Consider the following 18369-nt stretch of genomic DNA (forward strand, 5'->3'; position numbering starts at 1 on the left):
CAGCGAAAGGAGCCAGCCTGGTCAGAACTATAATGGGCCAATCGAGCGCCTTAAACCTTCATGTAAGTGAAGGATCCAAAAAGAAACCAGTCCAAAGGTTTGGAAACATCGGGGACATCGCAGCTCAGAAGACCCAGCGCCGGCGCTGCAGCATCTTCGACGGGAAAGCTTCTGCTCAGCCCGCGGGCCCCCTTGCTTTTGGCCTTTCTTTTTGTTATAATTAATGCTGAAATCACTTTTAGTACCGGGAGTGCGCTCCCGTTTTTAACACCTTACATATTAGCTTTGTGAAAAATACCTCAGAATGATAACCTTTATGGAGTCAATACCCTATGTACTTCTTACATTATTTAAATATATTATTTTCACCTGGTGGAGAGAAGATTGAGAAGGATTTGGAAAACTACTCTCAAATCAAGTGCATTTAGCAGGCAGTTACTTACTTCTAGCTTATTGAGGACAAACACTGCAACAGACAAAACGTACTCACAACTCCGCCAGAACTGTCGGAGCATCACCGGTAGTGAGATGCAAATGTGGCAGTTAGCATTGATGTGAGGCACTGATGGCTGGCGAGTTGTATCGAGCAATAGTTCTCCTCAGAGGAACAAAAATGGCAAATATCAACTGCTGGTTTTCTTTCTTCATGGTGTCAAGCAATAACAAGAAAAAGAAGAAGCCTGTGACTTTTAGCCATAGATTAAAACAGTCCAAAAATGACAAGGATTTGTCCAAGGTTCAAAAAACAAGTGGACATCTGCAGACTATATGTTTTCTTTCTAGGGTTTCCCAATTTTATACACTAGTGTTAGGAGTCTGGATATAGGATTGCCGGTCACTATTTCAATCGTGTTAAATGCCTATGTGATTTTTTATCTGTGGTTAGGAATGATCTTAAAAAGATCAGACTATTTATAACATATACTGTAAATATAATTTTGATCTAGGATTTTGTATATGAAAAAGTTTTAAAATACCTTTATCCCTCTCTCAGTTTTATCCTTTTCAGAGAATAATTTTTATAAAAATGGAAAATAAGAAAAAAATAGATACTCGGGGTTTATTTAATCAAATATAAAATGGAGACTGTGAAAGTTGTTGCTTTTCCAGAAGGAAACAACTGAGTGAAAGATGGGCTAAATCAGGGCCAAAGCAGAGAGCTGAGAGGTTTCTCCAAGGCATGTTTCTGTAGAGGCTGGCAGCCCACTCTAGAGTATACAGAAAAGCAATAAAGGGTGCTGCTTTTCCTCCTTTTTCTTCTATAGCAGATGGAAGGGTAATGCTCTGCAAGGAAGTGACCAATATCGGACAATATTTGTTCTGTTTGTTCTGGCTTCTGCATTCTATTCTTTCAACACAAGACACTAAGGTGAAACACCCTGAAGGAAGGGACATGGCTCATTGCAAGTAATTTGAACTTGTAGCATGGTGAGGGAAGAAAAGTTTTCAGGGTCTGTAAGTTAAGAGAAAAGGTAGAAGAACTTGCTAATAATCTAATTGTAAAGCAGACAGATATTCAAACTCCCAGTGCAGTGAAAAAACTCTTTCTAGAACTCAGAGATGCATACAATTTGTTGTAATTCAGAGCAGTCCTGGAAGCATAGGATAGCAAGGAGAAATTGTTCATAAACATATTTTACTTTTATTCTGTCTTTCTTAGTGTTGAATAAATGAGACGGCTCTAATTATAAGGAGAAAAGCTTAAGCAACCAAGTACGTTTTCCATACAATACCTTTTTGTCCTGTGGCCCTCAGTGTTAAATGCTCTTGTGCATGTGTTAAGCCCAAGTTGAAAAGGATCAGAGAACTTTAAGAAAAATCACTGAGTATCATCAAATACAGTCATGAAAGGGGCTCGGGACATGCTTTGGAGGCTGGCAAGCACAGGGAGAAACTAAAAGTAAGAAAAATCACTCTACACCTTCCCTGTCTTCACACCCTTTCTCTAGGCACTCCTGGCTACTCTGAACGAAGATACCGAACTGGTGGTACTTTTGATCTGAATCGTGCACAACTGTCTTTACGTGTTCCTATGTACTTGTATGAGTCATTCTTGTAGAATGTTTGGATGAAGAATATTACACACCTGTGCAATACACTGAAATTTTTCAGTCATGCTGTGGTACAAACTGAAGTGTGGACCAGCTTTCCTATAGTGGTTAATGTTATGCAGGTTAAATTTAAATTTTGTCTGAATTTAAATGCCTAAAGGCTAATCACAATTATTGATAGTGCAAAACATAACCTTAACAACCTCATACATTGATTTCAACAATGTCTTAGGTTACAGATAACTTGAGTTATGTATGGTTTAGCTCTTAAGTTTTCACTTAGTTATTGACTGTATGAGTTAAATTTATTATCAGACCAATTAAAGTGTTCTAAAATAATGTTGTTTCTAGAAAAAATAAGCTTCCAAATTCCACTAGGGAAAATTAAATAAATGAATTAATGTTGAAAATAATATTCCAGTTTTCATCCAAATCAAGGGGGAACAAAGTAATTTTATTGGAACATTATTCATGTAGAAATTAATTGTGTTTTTTTTAATAGAAGTTACTTGTGTTGCATTACTTCTTAGAGTCAGGGGGGAAATATAAGGAAAATCATTCAGCAAATGATTCATTACATTTTGAAGGATTTTAGTGTACTAGTAAAAATATAGATTGTGTTTTGATTATGGATACTCTAGTGGTTTCAGAGCAAATTATAACAGTGTAGATTTTTTTTAAAAAGGCAGGTGTTCAGAACCTCATAATCAGAACATTATGATACATCCTCTTAAATAACTACCCCGATGCAAAGACCAGCAAAGGAAACATCCAAAATTTAACCAGATATAGAATGACCCCTTCAGGGCTTTAAAGCCTGCTGTGAAATGTATATGGCACTCTCTTCAGTATGAACAAGGAAACACAGAAAACAGATCTTCAAATCCTCTTTGGTTACTCAGCATCTTTTTCTTAGGCAAGCTTGCCGTCTAAAAATTGGGACTTTCTTCTCTTGTTCTTAATCTAATAGCTTGAATATATCTTTCATATTCTCCTTTTCATATTTATGAATCTCCTAGGAGTAGTTAGCTACTTTAACTTTACAGAAAGAGTCAACATTATTCACAAGAAAAGATCCCAAAATTGAAGACAAGTTACAAGAAATGCTACAAAAATTCAAATGGTATATGATACTCTTGGTATCCACTTTTAAGTCTACTTCTAGGAAGACTAAATCTAACCTGACTTTTAAAGCACATAGTCCTGTACTTAGTAGTATCAAATTTCAAAATGCAACCTCTACTATCTGTAATCAGACTGGTAATTTTTAATTACATTTTTTGTAGAATCCCCGCCCACTGCAGCCTATCAGATCCCAAGCCAGAAGCTCTCCCTGAATTACTCTGATTTACTAAATTAATTGATTTACCAATGTCCTAATTAAAGAGGAAAAATGAAACAAATAAACAAAAAAGGTGTATTAAAGTGGTAAGTACTACATGGTGTAGCAGAATATAAAATTTGTTTCTTCATCTGCTACTTAGTGCATTTAACAAATAAATCTATTGCGCATTAACCATTGTAATAGCAGTATTGATAAAACAAGCTAAGACAATTTCCTACTCCAATTCCTCCACTGCTTTTGAAATTTGTGTATTGGCAGCAGAAAATAAATTACTTTCTCCTTTGTTTTAAGCAACAGATCTTCTCCAGTTTTAGAAGCTAATGTCTAGTTAAGGAAAACAGGACACAAGCCTGACCCAAACCTAGTACAAAAATCTCAGAACAGCCTCACTTGTTGCCACCCTTAAGGTCAAATATGAATCCATTATACTTTGGTATATGGTAATGGCATATACTTTGGTAATACAAAGTAAATACTATGTATTATTTTCCCTTCATTGTTGGGGATCATTTTCAAAGTCTCAGCCATTTCAAATAAGATCTGATAAAGTATTGTACAGCATGCCTTTCATTTAAGTAAGTGGGCACTAGCTGCATGAAAGCCCAGGCATATACTTACCTTTAGATAATATTGCAACCCCACCAGATTTAACAAAATCCTGCTATAGGTAACATAAACACATCTATGTGATCAGAGCTTTGTTATTGCTGCTACCTAAATCAGCTCTGGGTCCCATGTAAATCCAGTGCAGCAGTCTACTTTGGATTATTAAGATAACATCTGGAAAAGGCATCTGAAAACTGATTAAAAAATTGACTCTTTAGAAGACATAAAATTTGATTGGAAAAACCATCTTACATGTTAAATACACTCATTCAGTTTTGCTTTCTACTTCAATTTTTCATCCTTTACAAGGATCGATTGTATGTCTTTGCTATAAAAATAACCAAAACAAACACAACCCCAACCACAAAAACAGCAAACCCAAACAAACAAACAAACCCCAAAAAACCAAACCATAAATTAATCATCTTATTAACCTAGCCCAGTCAGAGAGGTTGGGCTAATTTTGGTGAGATGTTCATAAGATTCCCCTCTCACTGGAACTTCCTAAAATCATTATCTGTTCTAAACATTTGATACTAGTGGCAAACAGCTATTTAAAACTAATTTCCAAATCCCATCTTATTCCTGTAGAACCAGGGGGGCTTCCAGAGAGATTTCCTTCTAGAAAGGCCTTGGCCCACTGGTGATTGGACAGAAAGCTGGAATTCAGCACAGGTGGCCCACTGGTGACTGGGCAGAAAGCTGGAATTCAGCACAGGTGGCCCACTGGTGACTGGGCAGAAAGCTGGAATTCAGCACAGGTGGCCCACTGGTGACTGGGCAGAAAGCTGGAATTCAGCACAGAGTAATGGAGACCGATCACTGTAGCACAGCTGTATAGCATTGGTTTGTGACAATATTAATAAGAGACCTACTTTGAGCTTTTGCCTCAAAGTGTGTTAAAGCCTCTTCAATAACACACCATTCTCAAAACTTCCACAAGCAAAGTACAAGCTCTTGTCAAAACGGCAGGTGCTGCTGCTGCTATGACATGCACTCAACAGCAACTTCCTGGGCGATGCCACAAACGATGGTCGCAACCTAATTCGCCTCCTCAAAAAAAAAAACACAAAAAAAACCCAACAAAAAAAAACAACAAAAAAAACCCGGCAACGCCACAGTATTCTCGATCCTTTGTCTTCTAAAACTCAGCCACCAAGGGACAGGCGCCATGGGGCAAGGGGGTGGGGGGGGCACAACGCGTGCGAAGAGAGGAGGGAGGGTGTGGCCTCTTCGGTCCCATCCCCCAATGGGGCTATTTAAGGAGAACGGGATTACCTGGGCCCGGCTTTTATCGACGTGGGGAATTCAGCTTCGCGATTGAGGAGACCCGACCGTCTGCGCTTAGCTTTCTCAAAAAAGTTCATACAAGTTTTGTTTGAAAACCCTTATTTTTGAAGTGTGTGAGCGCAGCCTCAGCTCTCGTGAGTGATGGTGAGTGAACGCCGAAGGGGAGCCGTGCTGGCGCAGTTGGGTGGGGGGCGTTTGAATGCCGAGCCGCGGGGCAGGCTTCTGCTGGGTGAGGTGCTTTGAGGGGGGACCCCCAGTGGGCAGCGGAGCGGACAATGGAGTAGTAACTTCTTCGGGTTGTTCTTGGGGTGAGAAGCGGGAATTCTCTCAGCTGGAGCAGTGTCCCCTTGTAACGCGGTGACGGGGCTGAGCCCCTGAGGGCTGCTAGCATTATACCTGTCTTGAGGGTTTTATCACCTTATGAGGCGAGCGGCTAAGGTGAAGGCGAGAATACCGCAATTGAAAGGCCAGGGGCTTGTGCAGGGGAGCCTCTGGCTCGTAGCTGTCGGCATTATGATCTTGGGGGAGGCTTGGCGTCGGAACACGCTTCACACCCTCGAGCGGCCATTTTGTGACGGCGCTAAAATAGCGCCGTCCTTCACGGCTGGGCGGGCGCCCCTCCACCTTCCCGTGGCGGTGTACCCGGTGCGCGTAGGGTCCGGCAGGACCCTTTGTCTGGGGCTTGCGAACAGCTTTCACGGTCCTGAGCGCCAAACCTTCCTGCCCACGCCCCGTCGGCGCTGGGCAGCCGAGGTGTGAGGATGTAAAATGGCGGCGGCACACGAGCGCCGCCTCGCCTGCCCGAGGTCCTGCGTTCCCCCTTCCCCCACGAATCCCTCCGCCGCCGCCGAGGCCCGGCGTCGCCCGGTGTGCTGCGGGCTCCTCGGCTCGCAGCAGCCTGCTGCTTGCTGATCGCTCTTTCTGTTTGAGAAACGTGACTTGCGACTGTAGCGCTGACGCTTCAAACACTATGCGAGTAAAGTGGTGGGGCTTCTTAAATTTTTTTTTTTGAATACAGGAGAAGTTGTGCCTAGCGTGCAGTGCTGAGCCGAGGGCTCCGCTTAGTGCCCAGCGGGAAGGCTGCGGCTCCAGCCGTGTTCTTCCCTCAGGCACCGGCGCTGTCATGGAGACTGCGCTCAGTGTCCGCGCAGCGGGACGTGGGTCACGGGCTTTAAATGCTTCAGTTTGGGAAAAAAACAAAACAAAAAAACAAACAAACTAATACTTACTTTAAACAGAATGTGCGGAGGCCAGGGAGAAGCCTGAGAAATCATGGGCTTGTGTGGCCAAAAAAAGTGAGCGTTTTTCTCTCCTGGATGAGCATAAAACTGAGTGATGTTTGTAACACACTTGGATGGGTAGGTAGGTGTTGCCTCCACCTGGCCCAGCAATCGTCCTTTTCCACCTTTTCTTTTGCCAAACCTCTTAACTAGTCTCCCGACTACTATAAGGAGGACCTTTATGCCAGTTTCTCCTCATCAGTTTAAACTTCATGTTTGCAGGAATAATAGAGAGCAAACAGATTAATTTTATATATTGATGAGAGAAGAAAAAAACTACCTATTAATTCGGATAAGCTGAAAAACTGAATAAACCCTAATATTCGTGACATCTGGAAATTTGATTTCAGAGCTACTTCATGAGATAAGACAAATTAAGACTTCTTTTAGAGTAATTTTAAAGGGATGAGTCACTTCAGCTGATGCTGTAATTCCAGTATAGACAATCCATCATGGGAAGCATTTCCCACCTAAAAACTTCAGGTGTTTTAGGCTTTGGACACTGTTTCAGCAGCAGTGTGAGTGCATCGTGTATGTAGAACAGTCATTTGTGTAGTGCTATGTTGAGAAAATAATTTGGGTTTAGACAAGACAGTAATTATTTTGAATTGGCAAACGTTTTCCATCATAGTACTGAGGACTTGAAAAGTGGCTTTGGAGAGAGATTTTCTTTCTTTTTGTTCTAGGGGAATTTTACCACTGTGCATTTTTCATCTCCTTTTCAGGTTCTAGGAGATATGTGTATTAATCTTATTTTTGATGTTACCCAGCTTGCCAGACTGCCTAAGTAGTCTGTTTATACTTTCTTTCAGGTACATAATGTGTGAGAGTGTTAAATAAGTTAATTTTCCTTGAGAATTCTGCATCATAAGTGTGAGACGCGAACACTGCACTTCCATGATGGTCCAAGGCCATGTGTGACAAGTGTACCAGCAGCAGCATCTGTGGTTACCAGCGGTGTCTGTGGCTACCAGCTTCTTTCAGCTGGTGCTGGCACTTGCTGGGCACCTCTGCTGAGAGCCGTTTCCTGTTTTACGGCTGCCAAGAACTTGCACAACAAAGTGAATACTACTTCTAGCTTGGTTCACTGACACATCCAGAAAGAAAGAAGTAGAAGCAACAGTTAGGTCAGCTTGAGGAGTTGCCATCTCAGATTTCTGTTCAAATGCCCTTTAGCTGGGTATGCAGCCAAACAAAAGCAGAATACCAGGTGGGTGAAAAACTGCTCACTTCAAGTTAATCTTCCTGCCAGATTTTGTAGAGCCAGTTTAATTTGAACTGGGAAGCGTTAGAACCAATGAATGAATGGCCCATTTGTGCTATTGAAATTCCTTGTCCCCTGGCTATAGGAAGGTGCAGGCATCCTGGTGTCTTAAAATGTAATCTAGTTGACTAAGGTAAGTATTTTTGTTTAAAATTTTTAGGCGGCGCATGTGGAGATGCAGCGTTCAAGCGCCATGGAGGGCAATGCCTATTCAGCAACAGTCAGTCAGGGTTATGTTTTACCAGAAGGAAAAATCATGCCAAACACAGTCTTCGTTGGTGGAATTGACATAAGGGTATGTATACACTTTTAGTTGTTTAAAATGGATATAGGGTACAACAGTGGAAATTTTGCTCCTGTTCTCATGTGGATTTTTTTACTACTTTGTGGTGGTGGGTTTTTTTTTTTCCTTTGTGTGTTTTTTTGCATTTGCCAATCTTGAAGGTATTGAAATGTTATGGGAGATTTCTGGAACATGTCTTCCAAAACTAACCTTCAGTTCTTATGGTAGTGGAAAATAGGTTTAAAAATGGTACTCTGCTTTAAATCAGTTCTAAGCACTTGAATGTTTTTGAAGATGTTTAAGACCTTGTTTTCTTGTAGATGAATGAAGCAGAAATTCGGAGTGTCTTTGAACAATATGGTACTGTGAAGGAGGTGAAGGTCATCACTGACAGAACTGGTGTTTCAAAGGGGTGGGTAGAATATGAGTAGTTGTTTTAAGTTGCTGCTTATGTGGATAGCATTCTGTAACAGGTGATATGAGGATACTTAGCAACACACTTGACATGTATAAGCTTTAATACGAGCTGCAGTTTTCTGTTGTGGTGAGTTAAGACTGTGAAACTAGTACATTTGTACTGCTCCCAACTAAATCTGTATAATCTTACAAGGAGTAGCATTATTTTTGACTATAGTCTCTCTGTTCAGGGAAAAGAGGCTCACTGTCACTCAGCCATTGGAAACAAAGCCTAACTCATGTGATGCTTACACAGTCAGTTCTTTTGTAAGACTGTTCTGTTGGCTAGAGTAGTTAAAAATCTGGGGACAGTTCAGGATGATTAAGAGAATTAAGATGGCTTAATCAGGGCAGTGGCTCTGCCCTCTCCTGATACTTGTGAATAAGTCCTAGAGTAAAACAGCCCAAACTTGTTTGGGTGAAGAGTGAAACTAAGTATGTGAACAAAGTTGAAGCAAGGGAAATTCCCTTTGTATATATAGAAGAGTTCTGGATTACTGTGGTGAAACCCTTAAATAAGATGAAGGACCTTAACCTGTTGAGTTCTGGGGAAGGTAACCCTTCTGATGAGAAGGAGCTGTACCCTCTTGAAGTTCCTTCCAGCCCAGTTTTTCTTTGATTCTATGCTTAGATCCTAGAATGTCACATCCTTTTCTTCAGCATATGTAGCAATGGAAGAGCTGGAAATAAAATTCATTTTCTCATGTCCCTTGCTAGTCTGCAAAGTGAACCCTGCTGTGCAATTAGCCAGTGTATGTTACAAGTATTGATAATGATTTGACTTATTCCATTAATGGGACACAATTGTTACTATAATGCTCTGAAATGATCTTAATTGTATAGACCAGATAAACTAGCGATGCAGTGAAATAAATTAAAAAAACCTCCTCAAGAATTGCTTCCTTGTCACTGGTGTTAGTGTTCCTGTAATGCCTACTTTCATCCAAACCTCTGTAGTAAATACAAAACTTAAATATAAGTCAGATCTTATTTAAATTTTTAACTTTCTGAGCTGCTAATACTAACAGCAGTACTCATTTTGAGTAGTTAAAATGAAAAAATAACCCTTATTTCTATTTCACGTTATTCTAAAATCTGGCATTTAGTTTCTTTCATTTGGCCCCATAATAGATACTGCTAGTTAGCAGTAAACACATTTTTAGGCTGAATAATAAACTAATATCCTAGTTGATAATTTTGACAGTATAATGTGCAGTATAATGTACCTGGCACATTGTGAACGGGTCTTGTTCAAAAGAATTTGGCTAATAATCAAATGAAACTGATTTGATTATTACTGATTACTAAGTAGTCTGTTCTTCCTTTTTAGGTACGGATTTGTGTCTTTCCTGGACAATGTGGATATTGAAAAGATAGTTGAGGTAAGTTCTTTGTCCAAATTGCTTTAAGAAGTTGAAGTTTGAAGGCAGAGACAAGTTTGTGGAAACCAAGTTATGTACCCTGTAGAGTAAGTTGTGACACAAAAAGTCTAGGGCTGCCCAAAAGACAAACTTTCTAAAATGTGTAGTGGTGGTAAAATCTTTATGTATTTGCTTAAATAAGAAGCAAATTAGTTTTCAGCTGATTAGTTTTTAGCCTGGTGTGGTCGAACATCTCCTGTGGTTTTGTTTCTGACTGCTCTCATTTATTTATGTGCTTGAAAGCCTTGATTGTGTTTGGCTGCTTGCTTTTTGTAGTGGATGATTGTCATAGAACCCTTTTGTTTATGGCAGAAATGTAGACCTTTAGTTATTGCGATGTCTTGGTTTAAGATAATTAAAGTGGGACACTCTAAAATGAGTAATATTTCTTTTTGGTTAACCAGTCCCTTTCCACCAATAAGGAGAAACAAATATGGATGAATATAAGTGAAAAAATAACCGTTTGCTAATTAAGAAGGAAATAGCAACAGGCAAAAAAATAACAGTAATAGTCACTAGTTACAAAGTTGCTGAAATCTCATGGACTCTCAGGGAGCAAAGAGAAACTTGAAATGGTGGAGTGACACCTCTCCACAAATGGTGGCCTCTGCAGCTGACCAACCATATAGTTCCAAAGACAATGGGAAAATGGTGACCCCCTTCTTACCTCTTCATTGGTGAATGCAGCTGGCACTCTTCAGGAGCTGGTACTTGGTCAAGAGCTAGAACTCACAGAGGGATTTGCCTTCTTTGGCAGCAGCCAGCCAGGCAAGGCCAGGCAGCTGGGCTGGGGTGGCTCTGCCTTCACTTCTGTGGGGCTGCTCCGTCGTGGCTGCAGACAGGCAGTCACAGAATTCATCTTGAGCCAGTCCAAGATGCAAGAGAGAAACAAAAGAGAAGGGGGAAAAGCCCCAGAGCAGAGCCTCAGTCTTGAGCAAAGACCATGAGGCCAGAGAGAGTGTTCTCTCTGCTTAAAAATTTCAAAAGACTGGGGCACTTGCACCACTGCCCCATGGTTGTGTTTTCTGGCTCCAGGGTCTTAAGAGACAGTAACAATTTTGGGCACAGATAGATGAAATACAATAACATTTTGGGTTACCTAGGGCATAGGAGTAACAGTATCATGGAAGACAGTATTAATTTTTTACTTACGTCTCAGTAGTTGAAATAGGTTTCTCTAGCAGTGTTTGTGCATTTGGATGCTACCTGGAGTGCAAGTATCTTCTAAGCCTTCTAGATTGTGCTGTGGCTGTTCCTGTGTGTAGTGAGGTCTAGTGCTGGCCAAACACCAGTGCACCTGCTAGAATTATTTACTTACTTTCTGCTGTGAGATAAAGATTAGGAGGAGAGCAAAGCAGGCTCAGAACTTTAAGGGGTACTAAGAAAACTTTATTAACAGGACTAAAAGAAAAAAAATAATAAATCAGAATAAACCTTCAGAACACTTTTCCTCCCCGCAACTCTTCTTTTCCTACTGACAATGTGGAGAGATGAATTTGGTATTTTCAGTCAGTTTACCACTTTTAAAAGTCTTTTCTTCGGTTCATTTAGGGAGTGGAGCCTCTCCTGCCATGCCATGGGAGGCCAGGCCTGTGGATGGGTCATGTGGTCTCTGCTGGGCAGCAGCCGCTCCAGCTGCATGGCTGCTTTTGGGCCCTTGCTGCAGTTAATTCCAGCCGCGGGGCTGCAGGGCTGCCTCTGTTTTTAGCCACATGATTTTTTCCGTGTGCGGCAGCTTGCAGCCAGAGCGGGGCCAGGCTGTGGTTGGAACTCTGTGGCAGCAGAATCTCCACCAAACCTGGCTGTGCGGTGGTGTGAGGCCTGGCTCAGCCAGAGTTCAAAGGCCAGAAGCAAGAGTTTTTATCATGGTTTGTTCATTTTTAAATGTGATTTCACAGAGGTGTGTTCAGCTTTAAGTGGTTTAACAGGGTGTCAGTATTGAAAATTAGCCAGCTGATTGGTTTTGTCAGGTCCGAAGGAAGCTGCCAGGGTCCTTACAGGGAATCACTTCCTGTAGCTAGTGGATTTTTTCCTTAACTAAAAACCAAACTATGTTAAACCACAGCACTGTCACCATATGGTTTTCCTGTAGCTAACACAGGTGATGAAGGGGTAAGAACTTACATCAGAAGGGTTACAACCCTTCTGATCTTGGGAGTTTGGCATCAGAGAAATTTTAAATCTTGGCGCTTATAACTGAATCGGGTTCTCATAGACTTGAGCAAGTCACAAACCACAGACAAAGCTTTTTATTTTCCCTCTTTCCTCCAGTTACTGAGTACAGTAACTGTGAAAATAACATGTATTGAAATACTTGCCTCTTTGAAGTCTTTACCTTAGAAAGCTCCTGTATCTCTGGAGGATGAACAGTCTCTCATTTGCTTCTGAAGCTCTTAGGGAAGTAGATTAGAAAGACAAATCCAGATGGATGTGCCGGGCACAAATGTAGTGTTCTGTGATGTGCAGATGTGTTTACTGGCCATCCAGTTCTGTAAGTGGGAAGAGAGCATGTTTGAATGAAATGGAGAGTAATGAAACCCCAGCAGGAGACTAGATTCTCACCAAAAGATTTTAAAAGCTTGCTGTTATTTGATGCTATGATGACAAAAATGTACAGTGCTGTACTGAGCAACAGACTTCATCTGAGACCACCTTTTTCTTTTTCCTGTGGATTACTTTTATTATGCTACATCGGTGTGGAATGCTTGCTCTGAGGTAATAATTTCTGTGGAGACCTCTTGAATAGCATTGACATTTGAGCCATGTACATCACTGATTTTCTCTGTGTGCTTCTTCAAAACTGGAGCCTGCAGTGATCCTCTATTAATATAGTACTTACTGATGTGAGTTTGTATACCAGAGGTCTTGGAAGACCCAGAGGCATATAGTGGATTTTCTTTTCAGTGCACATTTGAGGTCTGCAGGCAGTACAAATTCCTGCCATGTCAAGAAGCACGTTCAGATAGAACCTGTTGGCTTTTGGAGGGGATTGAAGAAAGGAAGAAATTAACATGGGTGTTGTAGAGCTCAAATTATAAGCAATGGCTACTGCACTAAATCACTTCAGGTCTTATCTGCACTGAGTGGTCACAGTGTTTTCTGTAAATTAACATTATAGAAACTCTCTAACTAAAATTACTCTTGGTGCCTGTGTTCATCTGCCTGTTCAACAAGGCTTTGTAGCCTTGTTCAGCCTGACAGTGTTTTTTCTTCTGCTATAGGTCTGTAACTGCACTCTGGTCCAGCATGAATCTGTTTGCAGTTCAGAATGGAAAGTTGTCTTTCATTTAGAGGGGAGGCCTGTCTTCTAGGACTTCTCATTGTTGAGGTGGAAAGGGTAGTTGTGTGATTTTGGCACAACAGGATTTCAGAATGAATTTAAAAATGCCCAAAATCAATCAAGACACCTTTTCCTCTGAAAAAAGACAAAAAAAAAATCCACCTGTCAAACTAGTCAGGTTATTGCACCTTTTTTCGCCCCCATATATCTGTTGAATCATCTTCTCATACTGATAGAAATTAGAATGAGCAAGATTTTTATCATTATAGTTCTTATTTTACAGGCAACAATACAGCTGCTGTTGCCTGTTCAAAGCACTTCCTTTAGCAGAAATGGGAGAAAATTGCAAAACCACATATTTTCTAATGAAGTGGGCACTTCTGTGGAGTTGCAGGTGATAAAGAATCTAGACAGACTGTCTGCATCCAATACTGACTTTAATGCTTGGTACCAAAATTGTGCTAATAGGGCTAAACCAAAAATCTTTCACTAGAAACCTTAGCCTTTTGTCACTCTCCAGTAGTACTCTCACTGAGACAGCAGTAGTTAAAATTTGTATGTATAAAAACTGCAGGGCTAGCAGTCACTGATACACAGTTGCAAATTCGAGTAGTGCATGTTACCATTAGGGCAAGTGATACATAATTTTGGAGGGTTGGTGACTAGGCAGGTAATTGAGCTGAGGGCACTGCAGGAAATTGAGGAAAAAGGCATATGGTGTTGAGAGAGGAGACTGGAGGCTGTTGAGCTTTTATGAGAGTTGATGTACTGTGATGTAGAAGCAGAGTCCATTTTCTTTAAAATCCCACAAAACTCTCACTTTGCTGATTCCCAGCTTACGGAGAATAACCTCTCTTTCAGTCACAAATCAACTTCCATGGTAAAAAGCTGAAACTGGGGCCAGCAATCAGAAAACAACAAAACTTAAGTAAGTATATCTAAATAAATTTGTTCATATTGCAGGTATTGTAATATAACAGGGTTTTTTTTTCTTGCTGATATGTCATTATCCTTGCAAGTACTTTTTATCTGATGCAGTATATATATTTCAGTTAAACCTGGGTTCTGACTTTTGTGACCTCATTTGTATGATGTTTTAATAAGAGTGAGGTTGGTAGCACAATACAATATAGTTAATACTGAGTTAAATTTGAGACTCAAAACCATTAAGGCTTTTTCCAGCTAGAATTCAGATTCTTAATGAAATACATGTAGTAATATCTTAATACTGTTTTTTATCTGTTTCAAAACAAGATTCCTACGTGCATCCCAGACAAGTAGTTATTGGTCCTCCTCCACCGCAGTTCCAGAGTGTTTGGGGTAATCAGAGTGTGGAGACATATGTGCAGCCTCCAGCTGTCATGAGCCCAGTAACACAGTATGTTCAGGTAAGACTGCTCCTGGCACACTGATTTTTGAATCATAATGAAATACTCTTTGAAGGTGCAAGCATGTACGACTTTTGGAGTATGTATTGAGATTCCAGTCTGATCTTACCTGCCTGTGTTCATATTGGCTTCCCCAGTAAGAAGCACCCAACTTCAAACCACTTCAAAGGAATGCCAGCAACCTTGAAAAATTGATTTAGTGATGTTAACGGTTATAAAACAAGAGGGAGATACCATTTAAGAATGAGAACTGTTGAAAGTGAAGGGAAGATTATTATTGCCTGTCACAGATGCAGTTCACAAATTAAATTTATCCAGATATTTAGTGTGTTGCTGTCCTGCTTCAGAATAAAGTATGAAATTTAAAATGTATTTTTGTAAACCAAGAGTGGGATCAGAACTTATCTCAGGTACTTTTCTCCTAGCCAAACATATCATTGACTTTAAATTGCCGTTGTGTTAAAAGATCACTGTGTTACAGCATCTGCTGTTAATAGCTGTGCCCAGCACAGTATTGCCTGTAGGACATCACTGTACTGGTACTTCAGATGAGCATTCCTACTGAAGTGTGGGTACACTGCTTGTGGCCTGGATGAGTCCTGTGCTGCAACTGAACCAGATCAGGCTCTCTTACTGCATTAGCCTGTATGATGGGGCAGTACTGACTACAATCTGATCCTGTTTTGTATATCTTAAGCAAAGAGGAAGAACAAACTTGCAGAAATACTTTTTTGCAAGGCAGAGAGCTTGATAATAGTATTCTTGCTGATTCTCCTTAGTTTATTAATGTAAGAGCATTAATTCTGTTAAATGCTGGAATGTGCCTTTAACTATTCTCTGAAGAATCTGAGAAGGTTCCAGGCTAACACTGTGTTAGAGTACTTTCAGGAAAGAAATACTAGGAGATTGTCTTAATTGGAGTACTTAGCTTCCTTTGCCTCCTAAAAACTGGTCCTTCAGAGTGATCTGCAGACAGACTAGATCTGCTTCAGATCTACTTCTCAAAGTTTATGGCATGACTTGCACTTCTGAAATTACTTAAAAGAAGAGTTACAAGCAGAAATGGGATTTTTAGATATATGAGACTTGGAATCTCACTTTACAGATGTTATTACTGCCTGAAGTGCTTAAGCAAGCCCTGTGGGAAATCTAAGGGTTGCTTTTAAATAGGGAGTCTAGTCTGCACAGGAATTGAAATAACAGTGTAACTTCTAAAAATGTGCTTCTGGCTAATGCCTCTACAAATATACTTGTATTTTGCTTCAAACTTCTGGGTTTTTTTTTTTTTTTAACCTTTATTTGCAGCCCTATCCATACAGTTCATCACCAGCTGTACTGCTAAAGCAGCAAGTTCCCGTAGGATATCAACCGGCTTACAACTATCAGGTATGTAAAGTTTTAGTAGAAGCAGAAAGGCTTTTGGATACCTGACAAAGCTGGAATGAAGTGTTAACTGAAGTCTGAGCTTTCTGTGCTTCTTGTTCTTTGAAATCTATTTTCCTTCAGTTCTTCACAGCTACCAAAGCAAAAATAAAATAGCGATGAAAAATGTTGAGTGACTTAGCATACTCTTTTCTTTTTATAGTTTTTTTTTCTTAAATAGACTGTGATAAAACAACTTTGAAATTAGAAAAAAGTGCATGAATTGGTAGCACTTGTGGGAGTGCTTTACATTTGTACATGCTGCAGTGTGGGATGTTAGGTACTTGGAATCAGAATCTTATCAGATGATACAATGTTTGATGTATATAGAGGGGAGGGGATGTGCTCTTGCACTATAAAAATGTCAGAAGGTGCTTAGCTGATAGTGTCGTTTGAACTCAAAAGTGAAGTGTGTGGCTAAGTCCTGTTACTGATGTTAAACTAGGAGTAACTGGAAGCAGCTAGAGGCTTGAGATTTGTTTTCAATGTAGGTATTTGGTTTCCCTTATTTTCCTAATATTTAGAAATATTTTAAATTTTTCTTTAACTTGGAGTGAGAAGGTGATAGTTGAATAAAATAAGGTATCTTGCTGGATGTAAGACTATGTATTAACTAATTGTTTTGTGAAAAATCCTATAAACAGTGGCTCCTACAGAGCAGTTACTTGTCTGTGTTGGAAATGAATGAGTAAAAGGTGGTTCTTGTCCAATTTTTGTTTAAGGCTCAACCACAGTGGCTTGCTGGAGAGCCAAGAAATTATGTAATACCTCCAACTCCGGTAAGTCTACAAAGTTAGGCTTCTGAAACTATCTTCTTAATTAGCACATTGTTTTTACAATTTGATACTAAAAAAAAAGTCTGCTTGTTTTCTGGGTCTGTGTAATCAGGTCTACAAAAATCTGTAATTGCTGATAAGAGTATGTAATTGTTCAGAATTTCTACTGATGTGCTTTTTTTAGTTACCTGGTGGAACAGATCTGCCTGCTTTTGGCACTAGAACTACATGTTCGAGTCACAGAACTCTGGAATTTTAAATAAAATGGAGTTGGTTTTTCAGGAAAAGTTGAAGAAAAAATAAGTTGACCTGATGTAGAATTTTAAGTTCAAGGTCTCCATGTTCTTAGCAAATACTCATGAATTTTTTGGTTCCTTATAGTAGGTTTTAAAAATTTTCCCGGGCTGCTACAAACTGTAGATGGTGCTGCTGGCCTCTAAAAAAATTCCTTGTTTTCTGTGACTTAATGCAAATAATGCCTGTAAGAAAGGGGAAAAAACACTCTGTATTTGTTTACAATGGCAGAATTTAAACTTGCCCTCTGGGTATTTTTGTATAATTTGGTATATTTAGGGACTTCAGTTTTGATTAAGTGTTTAAAAGCTGTAGTATATAATTATCTTGACAATGGCATTCTTTTTCTGAAAGCTGTCAGAAGTCCTTGAAGTACTGATTACACTATTGGCTTGAAATATTTTTTTTTAATAACATCCATGACTGTGATACACTATGGCTGTATCATGTTACAATTCAATTGTAGCAGGCCAAAATGTTATTAAGAGTAGGTGTGCATGGGGCTTTCCTTGTTAAATGTTACCAGCTTGATTGTAGGAGCAGACAACTGTTGTAGAACTATCTCAGTTAAGCAATTTGAAGTATCATTCTTAACTGTCTTAGTAAAACAGATAGTATTTCTCCTACTCATGAAACTTAACAAAACTGCAAAGATGAAGTTGGCACAGTTTACAAATAGATGAGGATCAATGACACCACAACTGCATGTTTTTCCAGTGTTACTGAAACACTGTAATACATAAAAACTCTATAGGTGTATACTTCAGTGAATTATCATAGCCCTGAGGAACCAGGATTTATACAGATGGAATATGCTGTTCCAGAGCCCATGCAGTTGCCTAGCAGCCCACAAAAGGTAAGTGCTTTCTCAAAAATCTAATGTTCTTTATCATAAATGCCATTCCCAGAAATTTGCATGTGAGGGTTATGTGGCTTTGTCAAGGGCCTTGGACAGATATCCTAGAAATCAAGGTTATGGTTGCTCCTTTCAGCCTGTTGTTAAGTCCTATGTATCTGATTTCTGTGTACCACTTCAAAAGTCTCATGCTTCCTTGAAATTGTTAGTGCTTGTTTGCAGTGCTAAGGGCTGGATAAAGTGTGTTCTACCTGATCAAGTTACTGACAAGACTTTGCCTAATCTGTGGAAATTCCAGGGAAAATTACAGATACAAAAAAAGCAGATTCAATAGCACTGCCTGCTGTCTTAGGTAGA

The 18369-nt window shown here is 39.9% G+C and overlaps 1 protein-coding gene and 1 long non-coding RNA gene across 4 annotated transcripts in view; one reads left to right on the forward strand and one right to left on the reverse strand.

Moving 5' to 3' along the window:
* Positions 1–3940: 3940 nt before the first annotated feature.
* LOC137484131 (uncharacterized) lies at positions 3941–4347 on the reverse strand. The gene is made up of 2 exons (XR_011004754.1): positions 4255–4347; positions 3941–4176 (listed from the first exon to the last, which is right to left on the reverse strand). It is a non-coding gene; the product is annotated as an uncharacterized lncRNA (long non-coding RNA).
* Positions 4348–5372: 1025 nt separating this feature from the next.
* DAZL (deleted in azoospermia like) overlaps positions 5373–18369 on the forward strand; it is a 30390-nt gene continuing 17393 nt past the window's right edge. The window contains exons 1-9 of one of the 3 annotated variants that reach the window (XM_068207657.1): positions 5373–5436; positions 7997–8131; positions 8440–8531; positions 9906–9957; positions 14138–14204; positions 14531–14664; positions 15970–16050; positions 16809–16865; positions 17911–18012. In XM_068207657.1, coding sequence (XP_068063758.1) covers positions 5434–5436; positions 7997–8131; positions 8440–8531; positions 9906–9957; positions 14138–14204; positions 14531–14664; positions 15970–16050; positions 16809–16865; positions 17911–18012 — 723 coding nt within the window. In that variant the 5' untranslated portion in view covers positions 5373–5433. Of the gene's footprint in view, positions 5437–7596; positions 7783–7996; positions 8132–8439; positions 8532–9905; positions 9958–14137; positions 14205–14530; positions 14665–15969; positions 16051–16808; positions 16866–17910; positions 18013–18369 lie in introns of those variants that run through there. The other 2 variants (XM_068207647.1, XM_068207667.1) reach the window with 2 other exon arrangements.

Source organism: Anomalospiza imberbis, chromosome 1 (genome assembly GCF_031753505.1).
Source record: "Anomalospiza imberbis isolate Cuckoo-Finch-1a 21T00152 chromosome 1, ASM3175350v1, whole genome shotgun sequence".
NCBI classification, from domain to species: domain Eukaryota; kingdom Metazoa; phylum Chordata; class Aves; order Passeriformes; family Viduidae; genus Anomalospiza; species Anomalospiza imberbis.